Raw genomic sequence first — 23,189 nt, 5'->3', positions numbered from 1 at the left:
TGAAATGTTACATGAATTAGAGATATAGAGCTTGCTATATGACTACTTAGTACTGTCAGAAGATGGTACTGATCACTGCATATTCCAGGATTAAAACCCATAAGTAAATACCTATTGTATCTTTTCCAGCAGATTTTTCAGATCCAGAAAGGTTAACAAGTACCACACCACCAATGCTAGCAAAAAAAAAGAAGAAATGCAAAATGTTGCTTGAACTCAGGAACTTCTTTACAAAAACAGATAAAAGAAAGAGAAAAACAAATACACAGTTCTATCTTTAGGCATTTTTAGTTAACCAAAACCGACTTCTGGAAAGTCAAAAGGAGTTCTCAACTGCTAAGGCATAATCCCAAGTTAAAATCAACCAACCCCACTTTTAACTTCCCAAAACAATGCACCAGGCATTTAATGAAAGAGGCTGAAAACACTGAGTGTCAAACTTTTTCACCATTACACAAAAATAAAACATACCACAAATGAACAACAAGAAAATAAGTTCATCTATTTCCAACAGAAATTGATCTAATTTCCTACAGGAGAATGAGATTTGGAAATGGTTCATGATATGAAGCATTTAAGAATCCTTAATTCAGTTGCCCAATTCATCTGTGAAACAAGGATTTTTAAAAAGTGATGGGTATCATCTATTGTCACAGATAGCACAGGTACAGCAGGTACAGTTGTCCTCTCACTGTACCAGGGAGTTCTGGACCAAATGTTCCCTCCCATTATCTTACCTTAAAATAACAGCTAATAATTTGGACAGAGTAAACCGATCTCCACTGTTACTGGGAAAGACTGCAGCTAAGATTAATGTAAAAAGCCCTGCAAGAGAAATTCAGAGGAGTTTATAAAATCAAGTTTTGCCAGTAGTTTGCTCAGAAAACTACACAGCTTCAAAGCTATTATACTCCAAATATATTTCTTTAATATACAAATATAGCTGCAGAAGTACACACACAAAAAGCAAGGGAAATATGAAGGTACTCTAAAAAACCTCTGCAAATACAAAATTATTTTTCTAAACACACATATTCAATGCCTTGAGGTCAAATCCACAAGTAAAAATGTTACACAAATCCATTGTAACAAGATTTTTATGTTGTAAACAGCGCTGTAATGCACATCTGGTGATGTAAATAAAACTTACCAGAGGTTGATGACAAGATATTAACTATGGCCACTTGGGTATCTGACAGAGCTTCTTGGTACGAGAAATTTGCCAAGAACCACTGCGAAAAAAGGAAAATACTTTTGTTATTATATGGGTAACAACAACAGAGTTTAAATTTCTCAGTGCAATAAAATCCTACTTAAAAAAAAAAATCCAGTTATTTAAAAAATAAAATCAGAACTAGATTTTTAGCTAAAGAGACTTCTATTAAAGTGGAAGACACATTAAAAGACAGCAAACTTAGAACTGGCTCAAACCAACCACATTCAAGTACATGTTTAATAATGAAATAACATACTTCAGAACTGAAAAATAATTAAAATGACATTATAATAGCTAGTCTGTAGTAACTAAAGGTACTTTTGACTTGTTTTGGAGTGCTTTAAGATGGTAACTGCACAAGGGCTGCAAAGAAATTTCAGTGATGCATGTGACATTAGTCAGCCTAATGAGGTTCTTTCAGAGTACTTAAAACCAGCACACATCTCCACTGCTAAAAACGAGCATCTCTTACATTCAATGCCTAAAAAATACTTCTTAATTCCTCCATAAAGGAATAAAATGCCAAATGTTTTCTCACTTGAGATCTCACTAGTAAGACCTCAGATATATTCTAAGGGAAGTAACCACTCTCTAGTCTTACGTAGAAATATTCATAAAGTCCAAGAAGAAATACATGTACATGCCAGTAGTGTCCATGAACAGAATAAACAGGATTTGTTTTGGACATGAGGACACTACCCCAGAAAAAATTACACCCCTATTTTCTGGTAGATCCATCAGTGGTATTATTGTTGATAATAACAACAATAATGCTTAAATAGCTCTACTTCCTGAGGAAGAGCCATGATGAGTCCACACTACGTAGAATCCATAGAATCCATTTGGCAGTAGCCGTGAAGGTGCTTCTAGAAAAGGTATCACTGATCTGCCCTCTACATTTTTCTGTCTCAAAAATCCTGCCACTGGAATTTCTTTCTCCCCCCAGAACTGAGGTATGATGCAGCAACAGCATCTACCAGCAGATTCATAATTAAATCTTGCACAAGGAACATTTTACTTCTTATAGCACATTTATAAAATAAGGTTTAAAGAATACAAGTCATCTCAATGCTTATTCACTATTACTATACAAGTTTTAAATGCATCTTTACTTAAGTTTTGTGAAAGAATGGAGCACATACCACAAAGCAAAAGAAAAAGCTAATTTTTGCTACTTGGCTTGCAGTGAGTTTTCCTACGGTTTTTAAGATGGATTCCTGCTCCTTCACTGTTGGATATGACATGCGGGACAGCTTTGCCTCCAAAGCATGGCTGGATGGGAGCTGCCGGATCTCCATGATGTTACTGAACCTCACACGAGGCTTCTTGGGTGCTTGAGAGAAGGAAAAAAAAAAAAATTAATATTCATGTTATTACAAAACTTTTTAAGCCAACACAATATGCAAATAAAACTACAATATTGTAACACACCATTGATTACAATACTGCACAAATAACAGCTTCTTATCCAATTAGAAGACATGCCATCATGATTTATTAAACTAATATTTTGCTATTCAGGAGGCCACTAATAAGACAAAGCATAATTAATTACTGTTTTCAATCACTAAGTTGTCCACCTATAAAAATATCACTGAGAAGCACCACCCCTGCTCTCTGTCAAAATATCAACAAAAGGTAACAACACATTTTTAGATAGGTATTATTCCATCTTGAAAAGCATAATATATATAAGATTTTTCTTTAATTGTCTAGTAGCTAAACAACCACAACCATACTTAACTGCAAGGACAATGATTCATTTAGAAGACTAAAGTCCAACAGACCTCAAAGCTTAGCAGAGACCATAAAGTCACTTGCCCTTTTGAAATCCACTCTCTAACTAATCTTGCAAACTAGGATCAGGTTTTATTTAGGTTATTTTAATATCATTAGCTTCCTCTGTAAAGAAAACATTACACTAAACACTACAGGCAAATATTAGCTTAAATCAATGTGAAACAATACTTTATTTCCTAAAAAAAAAGTAAAGGGAAGGCTGCAGCTGGAACAATTCTGAAGTGATTGAGGCATGTTGCCACAGGAAGCAGAGCCTACCAAATGGTTCCTAATGTGTGCCATGTAGAAATTAAGAGAGTTTCCCTTTGATAAGCAGGAACTCCACTGCTGAGGATTGGCTAACTGGATGTTTTGAAGCCAACCTTCCCACAATTGTCTGAGACAGTTAGGCCTGTTTCAGGTACTATCACAAGATAGTGAGGCTTAAATAAAACCAGAATGGACATAGACTATTGAAATTCTTACTTTGACTGCTTTGCTCCTGCTCTAAAAAGGACAATAGCTTGTTTTTCCAGAGGCTGACTCACTGCTGCTGGTCTTACAAGCCCAGAAGGAAAGAATCACAAGTACTGAACCCAGTTGGTCCCTTGAGATAAACATAGGCTGCATCTGTAGTGACCAAGAAAGGTAAACTGAACGACAGGCCTATGTTTTCTCTACCTGAAAGTAAATATATGAGACTGCAATTCATGCAATAAGAGATTTCAGAAAAGAGAAAAAAGGAAAAAAAAAAGGAGGGGAGGAAGTGGAAGCACATCCTGCAACATGACAGCAGCTATACTAAACAAAGAGAAAAGTAACTCCTTCAGCAAAGAACTAACATTACAGCATTTCGAAAGTCTTTACTCACTTTTCTCTGCATCACTACTATTACTGCCATTTTTTTCAGTTGGCAAATCATGAAACTTTACAGGAACATATAAAGGTTCACTCTGCAATGAATCAGTATAAGTAAAAATAGGGTTAAGCAGGATATTTAAATTATTACCAGTAGAATTTATTTAGCAAATTAGAAAACCAAATAAAGAAAAGCTTGGTGAATAGTAAGAGAACCAGACTTAAAGCAGGTCTGCACACAGGGGATAGACCTGTCAAAATTCATGGATATAATATACTGTATGTTACACATATTGGTCAAACACAGTGCTTAAGGAGAACTGTGCTCTTTTGAGTGTATCCTCAAGCACACAAAATTTATGGCCAGAAAATTCATACCTACTGATTTAAAATTACAAAATAAGTCATAAATATTACAGATATTTCATTAGCTATAGCTTCTGCCCAAATTATAAACCAGAAACATGAAATATAGAATGTATGTAGAAAAATTTGTGTACTCATTTTCTTCCCATGACCCTAAAACCCCTTATTTTCTTCCCTAGATCTAAACATCAAAAAACTTTGGCAAAGATCTACAATACATAAGGCAAGTGCCTTATGTATTTCAAGCAATTAAAACTTCTGCTAACAAGACAAGTTTTAAGCTACTTGTTTAGATTAAATTAATAAACTGTAAAAGTGAAGCCATGAAAAAGATCTGATAGTTGGATTTTCATAAGGCTTGTTTAGGACAAGAATTTTGGCAGACATTTAAATTAATGCAAAATTGCCCAATTTTGTAGAGTCACACGATCTTAATGAACTGAGAAGGCCAAGATGATTTTATTCTTAAATACAGATAGATAAAGTTGAAAATCCCCAAAAATTTAAATGAAGAATACATCTGAAAAAAAGTCTCTTCAAGTAATTCTGTATAAAGTATCCATACAGTAATTTGCAATACTCAATTCCTTCCCCCACTCTATTACAGAGATGGTACTGAGTTAGGTATGTAAAGATTTTCTCTGTACAAAATATTTCTTTGACAAACTACTACAGAAACATTCAGTTAAGTGTTTTATTGAGCTGAGAACCCATATTTCTTATAGTAAGCAATACCATTATTTGCAGTACTTATTAGTAACATAAACATGCAAGTTACCAATCCCCTTTGACAAAAACTATTACACTTTAAACTGCCATATTTTATATACAGTAAGTCAAGATAGTTGTGCCACGTTATTGTAAAGCATTGACCTTCATAAATTAAGGCACTTACCAGAGAACTGTTCACAGTGGTATCTGTTGTACAAGCAGCAAAATAACCTTCAGCATCTGCAAACTAATTACAGAAATTTTAATGTAATAAACTACCAAGGCAAAGTTTTTAGTAACTGAAATTTTTGAAGAGTCAGGGTTTTTTATTACTTTTTCCATCATTCTGTCAAAATTCCTTCTCTCCTCTCAGCCCTCCTGCCTAATACCAAGAGGGCTTACAAGTTCAGTAACTATTTTCAGTACTTCCTTGTACCTCTTGACCCCCACTATTAATTAAACTACTCAGGTATGAATGCAGGATGAGGCTCTTAGATACAGAAAACCTGCAAAATTCAGTCTTAGGGACATAATCCCCACTAAATGATTGTGCATCTATTAACAAGCTGCTTCTTTCTTCATTTTATTGAGGCAGAGTTCCTTTCCCTCCTCCTGTCTGCACCTTACCAAACCAATATTCCCTGATCTGCAGCTTGCTGTTCTACCATGATGGTAGCAAAACTATTAAACAAAGCCTCTAATGTGGAAGAGAACTTAAAAGTAAGGCGTGAGTGTTTCTCCAAGCAATCACTGAAATAAAACCATATAAATGGATGTGTTGTCCAGACTAATAAACACAAGACACTTTAAAGGTACTTGCAATAATTACAGAGTTAAATATTCAACTACAGCCCTTGAAGGGGAAGGAATTTTCTAACAGCACATTACAGTCCTGTCTGCACTGCTCTTTTGAAAAGGAAAAATAATGGGATTCCAGTAGCAGTGTCATGAGTGCCACACACAACATGTGACAGACTGGGCACTATTAGTCATTGCTTTCCAGTTCGTATTTCATTACTGTCAGCAAAGAAACTAAGTTCTGTTTATTCCCAAATTACCTTATGAAGATTCTGAACAACATCAAGTCTAACACATGCCATATTACACACAAACACTTGGTATTAAAGGCTGACCTAGCAAAAAGTCTATCAAGACATCAGCTAACTTTAAATGCTCTATGTGTTTAACTCAAATTTTTTTAAAATATTTTTCAGTTGTTCTATGTGCTTTGTCTTTTCTTAAAAAAAAAATATATCAAAGTCATGTAACACTTAAATATGTTATGCCTATAACTGTCACTATCAGTGAAGTCTAACGTAGCCAGAAAATCTTAAGTCAGTTTCTTTCACACAAGCTATTTTCTATAAATACATGTTGATTAACAGCGTGTTCTTGGATCACATTTTCTGAGGTTTTTTATGTGGATTAGTATCAGGCCAAATGCCTTCCTGCTTCCTGAGTGCTGCTGTTCAGCATCCTGAAACACTGGCACAGAACAACTGCTCTTCCCAGCATCTCTTGGAAAAAAACCCAGTATTTCTGTCATATAACAACAATTTTAGGTTCTAGCACAAACTATGCCTAGCTCTGGAATGGGCATCAGAAGGTCACTCATGCATAAAAGCTATAAAAACCAACATTAACAACAGCAAAAACATAATTCTACTACCCTTAATAAATGTAACTTTAAACCCCTCAAAACAGTCAGCAAACAGTTCATAGTTGTGCCAGAGACAAAAAGAGTCAGTGCTAAAAATCAACTACAAAGTTCAAGTTCTGATTCCATTGGTTGCAGATGTTGGGGGAGCTAAAGGGAACCAAGAGCCAACAGGGAGTTTCATAAGCTCTTGTTAAGAGGAATTATCCTCTGTAATTGCCCAGAATACAAAACCAGGCTGCAGGGACCAATGGCCTGGCCCAGCAGAGCATTTCTTACAACTCCTGACACATCCCAAATTGCTTTTTCTTGCCTCTCACCCTTTCACATGACAACTGTTATGGCTGCCATGTTTTCCTGTGGCATGATTCAGCTTATATCTCAAATATGCAACCTTTGCTCTTCTCTAGTCTGAATTTCAAGGGGGGTTAGTTCTGTACAAACTTAGACAAATATCACAACATCTACAGAGTTTAATACTTACAAAAGCTGCATGCCTTCCACGAAACCCACGAGTACACTGTTGCCTCCATGGCTTCCAAACAATAAATCCCAAGAGGTATAGAACAAACATGGATGTTTTGGCAAATGTACTGAAAAAGGGTTTGTTGTACCTTGTAAAAACATACTGTGGAAAGAAAATAATTGCAGTATCCAAAATTACCAAATAGGTAAGAGTTCACAAAATGAATGATCAGGTGTAAATATAGAGTCCAGAACAGTCTGGTTCCCAAAATACCAGAGTTGTGAGTACTGGCATGGATGACCAAAGGAACCAAGTAGTCCCAAGGTATGTACCTTAACCTGTTCTGGGGGAACCCTCTCCCAAACTACCTCCAATGCCAACAAAAAGGAGATTGTTTGCAAGAAACAATGCCACAGAAGGAAAACTACTTATTACTTGTATCTCGCCAAGCAACACATGCTACTGAATAAACACAATGCTACTGAACTCAAATAGCACTGAAAATACATTTACATACAAATATTTTTTAAATTGAAGACCACTTTTATAAGCAATAACATATTAATCATAAATTAGAGATTATTACTTTGGCTAAATAACATTTCAGTATCAAGAGTGACTCCACCAGCTCGTTCCAAATAAATGTTTTATTAATATCACATGATAAGGACAAACATTTGTATATGCTTAGTTTCAAAACTGATATAGAACATAACTTAATGACAGTTCAGAGAAATGAATTTAGGAATTTATTAAAAACTCAATTTCCATTGCTAAAGCTCTGGTTTAAGTCATAAAACTTAGCATGAAATAAATACCACAACAGTTTCAATATGGTTAATATATGAACTAGATGAAATTATAGGGTTTAAACTCCATGACTTGAGTCCTTTCATCCTGAACTTCTGGATGTTCTGAACCACAATTCACCACAACAATCAGCCTGCCATGTTACAGCTCATTTACTAATTTTTGGGAACCATAAGGGCATTATTTTAATCAATTTAGCAATAACAAAATTAACTCCCTGATTACAGTACACAGTGATGAGTTTATGTGATTTAAAGTCATCAGTGACACCTTCTGTCTCAAAAGAAACAGGTACTGACTTGAACTTATCTGTAAGTTTTAGGGGATTCAGGCTGGTGAAACACCAAGTGTCTGATAACCATGTCTCTGCTGCATTTTATTGTTTATTTTCCCTTTAAAATATGTGGAACAATACTCACAGAAGTGAGTTCTGAAGAGGCCACCCAGATGACATCAACCAGGAGGAGAATGACAATTCCTAGAGCCATTCGCCTGCGCTGAGCAGATGAGCTGCTCTGGGAGCTCATCCGGTTCATGATAAAAACCCACACCATTTGGAACCTGGGCAAGGGAGACAGAAATAGAACACAAAAGCTTACAGTGACACACAAAAAATAAACACTGGGGGCAACTGCTTCATACACATGAACAGGGCCTAATAGGCAAGGACACACATGACCGTGTTGTTAAAGAGCAGATCTTTGACAGATCCGGCAGGAAATTTTCAGAGATATTAGGGACAAATAGAAAGCAAACCTTGACTTTGCAAAAAATTATCAACTGCTTTAGCAATGAAGTAAGAAAAAAGTAGGTAAAACACAATGCCTTTTTGGAATTTACACTACAAGTTCTGCAAACAGTATAAATTAGATTGATGTGTTGTGACGAATGTCAGAAACGAGTTTAAACTTAGAGGCATTCAACAAATATTTCAGAAGACATAGGAAAACATTTGGGTAAATGATAAACCCTTACAACAAGGGGTGATACAAGAAAAGAATAGAATAATTAATTGTAAACTTTAAAAAGTAGACTATACATGTAGTTGCATTAAAAAATTATATAGCTGTTTGTTAATTTATGAAATACAGGCATGAACAAATTCTAGTGAAAATCTATCAAAAATTCATTAATGCTATTACAAAGGAATTCAGATTTGTGACACAGCTTTACAGCTGCCCATTGGATGGCCTAAATTTATGGAAGGCCTAAATTTAGGAAAACTTTCAATTATATTACTAGAAAACTTCAAATACAAGTGACAGAGACTGATGACCCATTCTTGTACTAGAATCCATGGTGCTAGCCAGACATGTGTGTGGTATTTCTATCATTAACCTTCACGTATTTATGTATGCATTTTAAGAACCAATTTATTAAGAGTTCATTAACTACTGATGGCACAGCATACCATAAACTCAAACACCATCTCTTAGAGAACTGCTCAAGGAACTGCAATCTAAGTCATCTTTAGAGAACAGCTTCTGACTTTCACAGTAAATAGAGGTCATCTGCTTTGCTAATATGGTCTGGGTCTGATAAATTTAAATTGAACTTTGTTTTTTACACATGTGTCAACATTTACAAATGGTTTATGAAAGAGAAAGTGCAATAATGTCCTCAGTTAGTGAGGAAGGTACATTACTTTTTTCCAGAATAGCCTGTTCCTCAGATTAAGGATTTAAATGCCCAGATAATGCAGAAAACAGTGCTGTGATCTCCAATGTGCTTGTGCATGACTCATATTCTATACAGGCTCTGCCATGCTCAAATCTTGACACTTTTTCCTCCATTTCTCAAAGGGCCTCTTTGAAAAGGAAAATGAACAGGCAGAGCTCCTGAAGTATAATTATACCACTAGATCTATGCCGATATATTCCATGTGTGGGCATCAGTTCTGGATAATTACTCTGATTTTCTGATAAAATGCTGGGACTGACAAAAGAAAGCAGAAATCTATGTAGAAAGAGGCAAAGTTATGAAAGACTCAGCAAGGAATTATAGTTTCCAATTGATACAGAATAAAGGAGAAAACATTTGTTCTCAAAGAGAGAGCAAATGAATGTATTATCTTAAACTTGAGGAAACATATAAAAGTTTTCATGCTTGAAAGCTTATACAGGTTTTTTTGGTTTTTCGGAATTGGTTTTAACAAATACTATGTATTATACTCTACAAACTTTGCCTTCATTTTATTATGACTAATAGTTACAAGCCATTACATGAAGTTATATTATACACTGCCTAAAAATTGCTCATGTGTTTGCATAATATGCAGCTAACGTGGAAGCTGGGCATAGAAGAGTTCAAACAAGCTGGAAGGAAGAATCTCATTCCTGTCAGGCTATAGCACAACTCAGGGGCAGTGGGAAAGTATCCTAGAAAGAGAAAGCACTGCAGTCTTTAACCAGTTCTGTGCTGTAGGCAGGAAGGGAGGTAGTTGGGAGACAGAAGGGAATGGCAGCAGCCTGATCAACTGGACATCTCCACATCAGATGTTCCCTGACACCTACAGCTCTGCTGTTCTCACCACAGGCTGCTTCAAAAAGCACCCTCTGTGAACAGAGATCATACACAGATAACATTCACATTCTGCAGCTCTTTAATCTTGTGCTCAGCTTGTCTACTTTAGGCTTGAACAAATCCCTTGCTTTAAAATCCTTCAAGAGGAGCAAAGTAAAGGATGATGGAACATCCAGCCCTTCTTAGATAAGAGGTTACACAGAGTTATTCAGAGTCTATGCACATTTTACACCATTTCTTCTGTACCTTTGACAAGTAGATGTTAAAATTCTAAATAAAGAGCCCATAATTATGCCTTGGAAGTTGAAATTTTTTATATGTTGCAGTAAGAGCAGCTATTACTTTCTCATCTGACTACCAAGTATCTGTTTAACATTTCTGTGTGCCTAATATAGCCTTTGCTTGATTCTTCCCTAACAAGGCAAAAAGCTTAACAAGAAAAGGTGACTACAAAGCTAATAGTTGACTAAAAAAGTTATCAAGCAGCAATACTAAAATGTCTGTAAAGTTCAGCAGAAATTCTAAAGCCTACTGAAACACAAATACTAAGTTTTAGGACAGAATTAAAACCCTGTAAAACATCACACCAAATGCAAAAATGCAAAGACAGATTGAAACTACTATTTTGAGAAGTTTTAGACAGACACATTGTCCCACTTATTAACAGTACTCACTAATTTGCAATGAAATATAATTCCATACTTTTATGTTTGGCTTCTGTACATTGAGGGTAATATGCACTGATAGAAATAAACACAAAAGAACAAGACTTTTCTCATATTACCTTCCACAGTAACTGTAAAAAAGAAACAAAAGTGGTGACTAACAAACTTCACACCATGTCAAAGTGAAGATAGTCTCCTAAAAAAAAACAAAAAAAAAGCAAAGTGTGAAACATCATGTGCATAAGTATATTAAGCATTTATCTTTGCAAATACTGTCTAAAATTTCAAGTTCTACAAGTGTCTTCTGCAGCTCAAGTCCTAAGTGTTGGGGTCATACAGATCTAGAACCTTAAGAATTGGTCTGCATCAAAAATGCCAGCAGGGCAGCCCTGAATGGCAAGAAAACAGGATCCTTACCTACTTTTGATATTACAAAACACAATCCCTTTCTTATTAATTGACTATAGGAGGTTCACAGGAACAAGAACCTGATGATGTTGAATTCTGATTTTCTAAGTTGTGCACAGAAAGGCACTATTTCTTAAGTGCACATTCCTAAGCAAAGAATGTAAACATTAGAACTATGATGGTAATGGAAGAACATACAGGCTACTTGGCCTTAAAATAATCTAGAAAGATAAGGCACCTCCACATTGTGTCTTGTGAAAGCCCAGTATCTTTCCTTAAATGGATACAGCATTATTAATATATTAAAAGAACATCATCTTACATAAAACTTTTTTTTTCAATTTTTAAATCAGATCCAATAAACATATTCCATAAAATTCACTTTAAAATCCACTGAAATATAGGAAAAGAAACATTATGCAGAACAGAGCCATAAGTTTTATTGCCTGGAAGTGCTGGAATTTTTATTATTATTATTATTAATGTGAAATGTTGCTAAGCTCTGTTTTAGGAATATCCTGAATCAACAGGAGTCACACACTAGGCTGAGGAATCTCAAATTAGTGTCTCAAACAGAAGTGACAGCAAGGGCAGAATTAAATGCTTACTCAAAATTAGCTTTTGATCACCTGTCAAGCATGGCTGAGAGTCTGTAAACTGTTAACAGGAAGCAATTGCTAAATTCATGCTTTTCACCTCTTAGATTAAGAGGCAACTCATTAAGAGGACCCTACAAACCCCCACTCAACATTTACACACAGCAAGTTCAAACCTTTTCCACAGTTTACCAAATGATCATAACTGCTTAAAAAGACCCAACAAATTGGAAGATGCAGTTTTTAAGACAAAAGCATGTGATTGTCCATCTTCTATTCTACAAACACAATGCTCACTGAAGATCCTGCACACCAAGGCAATTAGTCACAAAATCACAGAATATTTTGAGTTGGAAGGGACACACAAGAATCATAAAGTCCAACTCTTAAGTGAACGGCCCAGAGATTGAAGCCACAACCTTGGCATTATTATTGTAGGGCTTCACCCTTACAGAATATTTAATTTATCAAGTGCAAAAAGTTATGATAAATTTAAGCCACCAGAAGACACAGAGACTGCAATAAAAATTATGGTTTAAAAGTAAATATCATATTCTACTCTATTAATAGAGCAGAAACTTAAGCCCTTTGTTTCCATTATTAGGAAATACACTATGTGGAAAGCATATTTAACTTTAAACATACCAGCTCAAATCTGACATTTAAAGGAATATTCATTTAAAATACTTTTCTTAATATAATTTTAATTTTCAGGAAACAGCACTGAGACCTTTTAAAGTCTTCTTTTTTAAACTTATTTACCATTCCAACAGTCTTAGAGTTGGTGCTGTCATCTTGCAGAACCATTTTTCAGCCAGTTACATGAAGATCTTCTGAAAAACAAGCATTAAAAATTTTCTTGTCATGACACTGTACTTTGATTTTAAAATGCTGCAGTACCCTAGATCATATAAGAAGAGCCACCACTTCAATTCATGATATGAAAAAGAAAAAAAGTAGTCTCACTGTGTAGCCTACAGTGCATGTTCACACAGCTGACTGCACTAAACAGGCTCAGCAGCCTGTCCAGCTCTCCTCTTCTGAACATGCAACAAGCAACTTCTGAGGGCAGGAAATAAAACTGCACCATTGATACTTCATGTGCGAGCTTATTTGGACAGCATCAAATGTTTCTTTGTGCAGATTATTTCCACATTACAAGCTCCGCCCAAGAAGAGAAAATCATGTGAAATTCTCAAAATTTTAATGCACTGACAATTAGGGAAGAGAACATTATAGGCCAAAGAATTGCCAAATCATTACAAAACAGAAGTATTGCTGTTCTGGCTGTTCCAGGAGGAAAACACACAGCCTGTCTCTCCCCTCCACCACCAAAAAACAGAAAAAAAGGATATAGCAAAAATGCCAAAAAACACAGAACAGCATCTCAGTCACAAGCCATGGTGCAAGCAAGTCAACTGGAAATTCTTCCTTCTATTTACTCAAGATTATTTCATATACAAGTTGAAAGACAACATATCAAGATAAGGCTTGCAGGCAAAATAAATGGGTTTCGTTTTTCCAGTTATACCAGCTGCTCCAACAATACAAGTTCTGGGATACAACCTCCTCCCCCTTTTAACATGTTCTGTCATCAGGTGATTCTTCTTTCATATTGGACTGCTTTTGAGATAAGAGAAACAGAGACACTGCTATCACTTTAACCAGAAAAAAAAAAAACTGACAGTAAAATGATTTACATTTATATGTCACAATCTGTAAGTCTACATTAAAGCAACATTAATCTAACACAATTCTGACATCCACTCAACCTCTAAAGAGTACCATGAGATCACAGCAAAGGCAAGAATTTTCAGGAGAGATGGAAAAGTGAGCCTTATGCAACATGACTATTACATTCACTGCAGCCCTAGAATTTTTATTCAAAGAAAGTTTCCTGTAGGATCTTAGAATATTGCAAAGCAAAAGATCCAAAAAAAAGCAACCAAGTTTTCCATACCAGTACTGAGTTCTGCAAGTAGAGATCACTGCTCCCATCTATGTAGGAAGTTACACAAGACCAATGTCTGTACAGAAAATCCATTAATTTTACTAGCAAAGCAAGCGAATTTAGCTTAATCAAAGGTATGTTTTAGGAATCTGTTGGTATGTAACAGTCATGCTATCAAACTGTCATGGCACAGCTGGATACAGGTATTTAAGGAATAAAAAGAACAAGAATGTTTGAACATTTTCACCAATGAAATGAAAGCTTCCTATTTAGCACTTAGTCAAAATTCATGAAACAACGCTTCAAACAAATTTTCCCATATAGAACTAGCAGTGCAGAGTATTAATCTGTTCTATACCTCAGAGTCCTTACCAGCTACCAGCCTATCCAAGCACACAGTTCTCAGTAACTCCTGCAGCACCCCCAGCAAGGCTGTGACCCTGCTGGACTTGAAGTGTGACTGCAAGGAGTTAGAAACACCCAAGTTTCAGGTCAGCAGAGTGAAAGCTGACAAACAGAAGAGACACTGACCTCCTTGTTATTCTTGTCCAGCAACATTAGGAGAAAAAATTCCATGTCAAGCTGCCAAGGCCTCTCTAAGTTTCACTATGTACAGAGCAATCTCAGCCACCAGTAGCTCCACATTTAACATCAGCTAAGGATTACAAATGACATCCATTTCACATGCTGCAGATCTAATCTTGTCTAGTGCACGGACTAAACATATCGTGCTTTGTCACAGGACATACAGACACAGATTCCTGATAAGAACCAGCAGGGCAGCTTTCAGAGAGACACCCTGGCAGCTGGAAGCTGAGCCTTCCAGGCAAGGTAGAAATCCACGAAATCACTGCACTTGGAGTGAACGGGGGTCTCTTTCTTCTTTGGGGAAAAGTACCAGGAACAAAGAGAAGGAAATGAGTAAGTCTTCTTAGTGCACTCAGAGAAAAGTGAATGCTTAAGAGAAAAGACATATGGCTCAAGCCCTGGGGACCTCGGGGGAGAAAGAATGACTAGAAACTCACAACTAGAACACTGGAAACTGCAGAGGGAAAAGGAAAGGGAGCTGCAGCCCAAGCAGGGGAAGCACCCCCCACACCCCCAACAAGGCAGGACAGTGGTGCCAGCTCAGAATCACTGAATCAATTAGGTTGGAAAAGAGCTCTGAGATCATTACCAAACACCACCCTGTCAACCAGATCACGGCACAGGCTTTCCTTAAACTCCTCCAGGGATAGCAACTCCAGCACCTCCCTGGGCAGCCCATTCCATTTAATCGCCCCTTTTGAAGGAAATTCTTCCAAATGTCCAAGCTGAACCTCCCCTGGCGCAGCTTAACACTGTGTGCTCTTGTCCTGTCACTGCTGTCAGGGAGTTGTGCAGAGCAATAAGGTCTCCCCAAAGCCTCCTTTACCCCAGGCTAAACTCCCTCAGCTCCCTCTGACACTGCTTACAGCACTTGTGCTCCACACCCTTCAGCAGCTCCGCTGGCCTTCTCCGGACACGCTCCAGCGCCTGAAAGCGAGCGCACAGAGCAGGGCACGGCAGCCGAGCGCCGGGCACAGGGGCACAGTCACTTCCCGGTCGCGCTGCCCGCACTGCTGCGGCTACAGGCTCGCTCTGGGCACAGCGGAACCCCTCCGCACACCCCAGCCCGCCCAGGGGAGCTCCCCCGGGGCTGGGAGCGGAGAGCGCGCTCCCCACAGCGCTGTCACGGCCGGACGGGGCCGAGGGCGGCGGGACACGGGGCACTCGCACACCCCCGGCCCGGGCGGGCACGGCCCCCCGCCCGCACGTAGGGACAAAGTTCCCTCCCGGGCGCGGGCCCAGGCCCGGTCCCGCTCAGCCCTGCGGGGCCTCTCGCCCGCGGTACCCCCGGCAGCGGCGGGACCCCCCCGGCTGCGGCCGCGGCCGCGGCCCCGCTCCCGTTGCGGCCCCGGCCCCGCTACCTGAGGCCGCGCCGGGCCCGGCGCCCCCGCGCTCCGTCCGGCGGCGGCACCGCCCGCCCGCGCCGGACACCCGCAATCCATCCCCGAGCCCGCGAGCGACCGCCCCGCCCGCCCCGCCCGCGGGCCGGCCCCATCGACCCGCTCGGCCAGCAGCTCCACACCCCTGTCCTGCTGCCCGCCCCCCGCCCGGCTGCGGAGGGGCGGGGGGAGACCGGCAGCGGGAAGGGCGGAGGAGACATCCCTGTCCTACCACAGCCACCATCCACATCCCTGTCCCACCACAGCCACCATCCACATCCACATCCCTGTCCCACCACCGCCACCATCCACATCCCTGTTCCACCACATCCACATCCACATCCCTGTCCCACCACCGCTACCATCCACATCCACATCCCTGTCCCACCACCGCCACCATCACCATCCACATTCCTGTCCCATCACCGCCACCATCACCATCCCTGTCCCCATCACTGTCACCATCACCATCCTTAACCCCATCCCTATGCCCATGCCTGTCCCTATTCCCATGTCCATCCCCATTCTGATCCCCGTCCCTATCACTGTCCCCATCCCCGTCTGTGTCTCCATCCCCATCCCCATTGCCATCAGCGACTCCATTCTTATCAGCGTTCCCTTCACCGCCCCCATCCCCATCTCCATCCCAGGCCAAATCACTTCCCCCTTCCTTGTCCTCATCCCTGTCCCCACGTCCACCCCGCTGCCATCCCGTCCGCAGGACGCTCGGCCCCGTGTCCCTCCGGGAAGCCCCGCTCTGGGCACGGCTCCGGGGCCGCTCCCGGCTCCTGCCCGGGGGAACGGGGACGCGGAGGGAGCGCTCCGCACAGCGCGGAAGAGCCAGAGCGGGCTGCCAAGCCCGGGCTCCTGCTGCTCCCGGCGGCAGCGGGGCCATCCGGGAGCGGGAGCAGCGCCGGCTGTCCCGAGGACATCGGCCGTCTCTAACGAGGGAATGGTAGAACAGCTGTGATGGAGCAGCTTGCTCCGGAGACACGGGCATTTATACAGCCTCTTCCAAAACTTTAAGATAAGCAAGTAAAAAAAAAAAAAAAAAAAAAAAAAAAAAAAAAAAAACCCCAAACACAAAAAACCCAAAAAAACCTAAAATATGGAGGAAGAGAGAAGGCAGAGGAAGAGAGCATGGAGTGAAGAACTAGAGATGGAGAAGTGGGATGGAGTTTGAAACTAGTCTGTCAAAAAAAAAAAAAAAAAAAAAAAAAAAGGGGGAAGAAGCAAAACCAAAGTGTGCAACACCCTTGAGAAATGTCCTAAAATGCAGTGAGGTGGTGGAATCTTAGTTTCATAGTTGCCATAATCTTTAGACTCTGTCATACAAAATTTCACAGGACCTGAAAGTAGTGGCCACTATTACATTTTTGCTTCACTATCAACACACTTTTAAGAGCACAAAAAAGTGATATTGTGTAGACATGCAAGCTAAATTAAAGTAAAATTTCGAGATGTATATGTCAGTGACTAGCAAGTTGCAAAAAGAAATGCTAGACAAAGTCTATCAAAAATATTGAATAAAATGAACTTTCATAGGCTTAGATGAAATTGCAAAATCAGATTCTGGTCCTGTTTGGTTTGGTTTTGTAGCCATTGTTAGTACTCTCTGTAGTCAGTGCTGATTGCTATTTAAGAATTAAGCTCACAATACCAACCTAAAGATATAAACTAGGTGTATGTCACATCTTGTAGATTATTCGGTATTCACCTGCTAACAGAAATCAAGCTTTTGGCAAAATTTAGCTATTACATATTTTGGAAATTTTACAGCAAAACCTATTAGGAAAAAATAGTAAGCAATGTATATACATGAATAAAAAGGTGTTTAATTGTTATTAGGTGATGCATATGATATAGCTGTGAAGTTATTTTAGATGCTACTCACACTTACAAAGTGTTGAAATCAAACATGATATTTCACCCTTCCTGTGGGTTAGTGATTGAAAAAAAAATCCATTCCCTCTCATATAAAAATGTGATAGCTTATCATCATTTTTCTGGGTGAGTTCTACTGTTGGGCTTGAGTAGATAAACAAAAGTTACTTCTTAAAAAATAAAACAGAAAAAAAAAACCCCACAAAACCCTAAAAAAAACAAAACCAGAAAAAAACACAACCAAACTTGAAGAAATTTTAGTGTGAAATTAGTTTGGGCTTTTTTTTGTGAGCCTGAATTTCTTAATCCAGGTGTATTTTAATTTGCATATAGTAGCACTAAGAGACATCCAACAAGCTTCGTGCCCCATAAAACTGATTGTTACAAGTAGCAAGATACAATCCCTACCCCAAAGCATTTATAGCATAAATGGCACAAGGACATACAGTGAATTATACTTTTGGTTCAAACTGTCCTTTTTTGATGTACTCTGAGTGTACATTATAAATAAAGTATTGATTTGTTGTTCTTCTGGCCTCACTATCACTATTGGCCTTTCAGCTGAAATTGCCAAAATGTGCAACATGGTGCTTTTACATGAAATTGTGACTTTACAATTGTCTAAAGAGATTTTAGGTAAACTGAATTTCTTAGACAAAGCTTCAGGAAAACAGCAGTCCTCTTGAAATGGTGCATTCTGTGGAATTCAGAGGAGCTGAAAAATATATACAATGCAACTGCAAAAACATGTGTGCATCTCACAGCCTCTAATTTTCTTGGGTCTACCAGATCTTTGTTTAGTATTTATACAGAGACTCAGTAAACTTACACAGCTTATCCAAGGTCAGTCAGTTCATCAGCAGCAAAACCTGAAGAGAAAACCAAAGAGTTATGACTACAGTACTGTGACAGAGAAACTGCATGTAATACTTTCCTATATCTAATAGTGCCTTTACTAAATAATATATTAAAAATATTATGCATAATTTATATTAAAATTGTGTGAATGTTTTATATTAAAAAAAAAAAAAAACTCCACTGCATTTGAACAGGGAGAATAAATAAGGCAGCAGGGAAGGTTGAGATTCCCAGGCTCTATCTTACCTGATCATGCATTAGCAGAAAAACCTTGGTTTGCTGCCCCTGGAAAATGCTTTTCCACAATGATCTTGTAGCAATGACAAAATATCTGTGATATGCAGATTTTCTCTCTTTTTATGTTTTAGTCTCCTTTGACAGTGAAAAGACCATAAAATCCCACCTGAATTAAGACCAGATTTCTGGGTGTAGCTCCATGTGGCCTCTCATGTATATGAGTTTTTTTCTTTAGGAGGCAATGCAGCAGTTTGCACCTCAATATGGCAGCACAGTTAAATCCACCATGGTAAGGTTTTGATTTGAATCATCTTGACTGGGGCTGGCAAACAGGAGGGCACTGTTGTCCTTCAGGTGGAGTGCCAAGATTTCTTCATCACAGGATGAAGCATTTACACTGTGGTTCCTGGGGAATTTTGAGAGAAACAGGTCAGCATTGTCAAAGGCCCAGAAGTTTGTAGTTATTACACTTAAAAATATCACTGGACTTCTGTATTTTTAGCTCTTGATTAAGTAATTTTCTTCCTATTGTAAAATTCATGAGATGATCTTGTGTCTTCTCTGAAAGAAATTATTATGAGAATGATTTGTCTTTTGTTTTTACTGCACCTTTTTCAGGAATTAGATTTTAGTAAACACATGTAATAAAACAATATGTACCTTGAAAGTATACACATACTGCATATTTATTTTTCTTGCTGTGAATATTTTAGTTACATGCATAGCATTTTTGTAGGCAAAGCAAAATTCTATTTCCCAGCATAACTATAATATTTTCATAAGATAAAACATCCACAAAACATGCAAACCTTATAAATTGCACTTATCAAGAAATTTTTAATTCTATTTCTCCTCATATATGTTCTACTTACAAGAACATAAAAGCTGATTTGGAAGAAATAGATCAGATCCTGAGAATGAAATTTAATAATCTGTTGGTCTCATAATAGAGCTCTACAAAGGAATTGAATCTACTTATTTTAGAGAAATGCCTCCTTCAAAAGGATTTGGAACATATCTTTGATGAACAAAATATTCTTGTTGATGAACAAGGCAAAGCAGCAGAAGAAACTGTATTAAAAATTCAAACAGACAAAGTCAGTTTTGATCAACTTCTGTTCTCCTTAGGGAAAGGACACAGTCTGAGTGTTCAGGGCTAGACTTGGTGTCGGATGCACACAGTGGGGTGCTCCCCTGTCCTGTTGGGTTAAACCAAAAATCCATCTAGCTCAGAATCCTGATGTCTCCCCAGTGTTTCATAATGGATGCCTGGGGAAAATGGTGTTGGAAACAAGGGATTTGTTTCCAGGGTGCATCTTTCTAGTTTTTAGAAATAAATGGGTCAAAGCATCCTTACCTGGAAGGATGTAAATTCAGTCAATGCATTTAATAGCTCTGATGGACCCATGAATTTGGCAAATCCCTTTTGTGAACTCGGTAATGCAAGAGTTGTTATGGATTTACCAAGGCAGAGTCTTGTGACATGACAGAAAATGTTTTCTTGTGCTTGGGTTTAGGCCACTGGATAATCACCTTGTCACACAACTTGTAATCCTTGTTCCATTTCACCTTCTTTGCACTAATTGAGTTTTAACTGTCTTATATTTGTCCTCAACTGTCTTTGAGATGTTCTCACATCCTAAGTCCAGCTTTGCAAGAAGTCTCTTGTGACTGAGAGAGTGATTTTATTGCTCAATTATCTTCATTGCCTTCTTCTCCTTCTGGTCCAATTCTTGAGAGACTGAAATGAAAACATTCATATGAATACATGAAATATAGTTAGACTGTTAAAGTTACAATTTCCAATCTGTTTTCAGTCCCTTTTTTGTGTACTTACAAACATTTTGTGGTTTTGACCTTGCTGAGATGTTGGCTGTTTTCTTAATGTTTTACCCGACGACAAGGCTCTAAGAAATCTTAGTGCTTAAAAATGTATTATTTTGAAAATAATCTATGTTGATTACTATGAGACCTACTGGTACTTACAGGAAAAATATTACTCTGCAGATGTAATAGAAGAAAAATCCACAAATATTTTTGTAATTTTTTATCAACCATTACTTTTAATAGCTGTAGAAAATTAATTGGATCTGAAAGCTTTTTCTGCTTCCTACTAAACATTACTTGCAAATATTAGCTAGTAATAAAATTATAGATGAGTAAAACAACTCATTTGGGGAACTTGCCATCACTTACTTCAGTCTCTTTACTCTGCTGATTTATAACAGGAAAGAAAACAGGAAGCTCAATTGGCAAAGGGATTTCCCAGACTGAAAATTATTAAATTGCTATCACTCAATTATTTTTGGTAGATTAATTATGATCATTAATTGTTATAAAAAAGACAATTTAAAAAATAATTTGAAAGCCTATTCCAGCAAACCAAAAAGTAAATGGAAAGTAAACCTTTTGGAAGTGCTCTGAATTACTGAATTACCATGCCATTGAGAGAAACCATACGTAGGGGTGCATATTGCACGTGTAGTCTTCATGCAGGTTAACAACCAGAGAGCCATTTGAACACCAGGGCTGGCAGAATTGCATGTGTGAGCATGAATACCTGTCCTGCTGGAGATGTGATCCAAAAACACCAACAGGCTTTAGCAGAGAGCCAAAAGTGAATTTTATTTACACTGAATATCCCCACGAAAGCAACTCTTCTAAAGGTCAAGTCAAGCAGTTCTCTCAGCACAAATCCAATCAGATGGAACTGCTGATAATGTGACCCCGCATGTTCAGAACACAGAACAGATTTTTACATTTGTGCTTTTGCACATTCCTGGATGAATAATCACAATGATTCAGGGAGGCACATTGCAACATAAGGTGGTATTCAAAGGGAATGGAAGCATTGCCCAATATGGCAATAGGGAACTGATCCCTTGCTGGGAATGCATAATGCTCCAGAGAGGGCAGGGATTCTCCTGGAAAGGGCCTAAAGCAAAGGAATCAATGTCCCACGTGGATTCTTACCCCATCAGCACGGGAGACCTCCTGTGTATATGTGGGCTCTATAGAGAGAGCCATATATGGATTAAACTGGAAGCTGTTCTGCAGGGAAACACAGGAGGTGAAGTTTTTCACATCTTCTAATTTTAACACTGGTCTTCTCAGTGCAGATGCTCTTAAAGTGCACCAAAAATGAAATTTTATCAGGTGAGGAATTGCATGGACAGAGTTACTGGTTTGGGGCTTTGCTGGTGCATTATTTTTAGATCAAAAGGTTTCAAAGTGTATTGTTCATAAAGGTCAAGTTTGTTGGCTTGTTAGGATGGCACACCAAATTAAACAGGCATGTAGTGCTCCAAATAGAGATTTTAATGCCCCTATTCTCACAGTAAAGACTAACATAATTAATGTAATCTGTTTGTCTAGAAGATTTTGTCCAATTTACATATTCATTAGCATAATTTACCAGAGTGTTTGCTTTTAATACTGTTTTTTAAAGCAGCAGAGTGAGAGAAACACTTGGATACAATGTGTTAGTTTTGATATATTTTTGATACTGGACATGTCAAGACCACATCATTAAAAATTGGCTGTGGCCTTCTTTAAAGACATCCACCTGATCCTTACAGTGTCAAACACAGCACTGCAGAGCTGCAAATCAGCTTTTATATTTTTTGGTGATTCATTAAGGTATTATTTCAGGAAAATTTCCTATGGTCTTTGAGCAGGACGAGCAATTTTACAGAAATGAGTTAACAGTTTCTTTATATACTACCAAACAGAAACAACAAACCCCATATGGAGGCACTCAGCATTCAGAAACGCTGCTTTGAAATTGTTTCCATTTTGTATGCAAGCAGCATTGTCCCTAGAAATAGACTGAGTTATACACTTACCGAAGAACACACTATTTTTAAAGTGTTCTACTGCTGACAAACTTAAGTGGTATTGTATATTGCTTCTAAATAAATCATACATCTTAATAAGAAACTTGGACTGCAGATAGCTGTGATAATTGAAAAAGATGCTGCACGAGCTGTTCATTGCCTTCCCCCAGCTCTGGTGGAGGGAACGTTCCCTATTCTGTGAGAGAACATTCCCCATCCTCCTAGAAAGAAAGCAGCCAAATAATTTAACCCATCAGGAGTATTTTTAAATATGTTCCATTTTGTCTAGAGACAATTGGAGAGTGCTCATCCATGCTTCTTCAATAGAACTGTGGATGCTATAATATCCAGATGATTGATACCATATATTCAAGGAGCACCCTGCTACATCCAGAGAAGGA

General features: G+C 38.5%; 1 protein-coding gene across 1 annotated transcript in view; it reads right to left on the bottom strand.

Annotated features, from left to right (window-relative positions):
- Positions 1 to 16,009, bottom strand: part of SLC35F5 (solute carrier family 35 member F5) — a 29,941-nt gene extending 13,932 nt beyond the window's left edge. Inside the window, exons 1-11 of the mRNA XM_053982296.1 lie at positions 15,956 to 16,009; positions 12,818 to 12,888; positions 11,171 to 11,247; positions 8,283 to 8,424; positions 7,072 to 7,215; positions 5,115 to 5,177; positions 3,867 to 3,948; positions 2,359 to 2,549; positions 1,151 to 1,232; positions 738 to 825; positions 112 to 176 (exon numbers count right to left, since the gene is read on the bottom strand). Coding sequence (XP_053838271.1) covers positions 112 to 176; positions 738 to 825; positions 1,151 to 1,232; positions 2,359 to 2,549; positions 3,867 to 3,948; positions 5,115 to 5,177; positions 7,072 to 7,215; positions 8,283 to 8,417 — 850 coding nt within the window. The 5' untranslated portion in view covers positions 8,418 to 8,424; positions 11,171 to 11,247; positions 12,818 to 12,888; positions 15,956 to 16,009. The remainder of the gene's footprint in view (positions 1 to 111; positions 177 to 737; positions 826 to 1,150; positions 1,233 to 2,358; positions 2,550 to 3,866; positions 3,949 to 5,114; positions 5,178 to 7,071; positions 7,216 to 8,282; positions 8,425 to 11,170; positions 11,248 to 12,817; positions 12,889 to 15,955) is intronic.
- Between the last annotated feature and the right edge of the window lie 7,180 nt (positions 16,010 to 23,189).

Source organism: Vidua macroura, chromosome 7 (assembly GCF_024509145.1).
Source record: "Vidua macroura isolate BioBank_ID:100142 chromosome 7, ASM2450914v1, whole genome shotgun sequence".
Lineage (NCBI taxonomy): Eukaryota > Metazoa > Chordata > Aves > Passeriformes > Viduidae > Vidua > Vidua macroura.
Note: the sequence above shows the minus strand (reverse complement) of the source record. Positions and strands in the feature narration are given on the sequence as shown.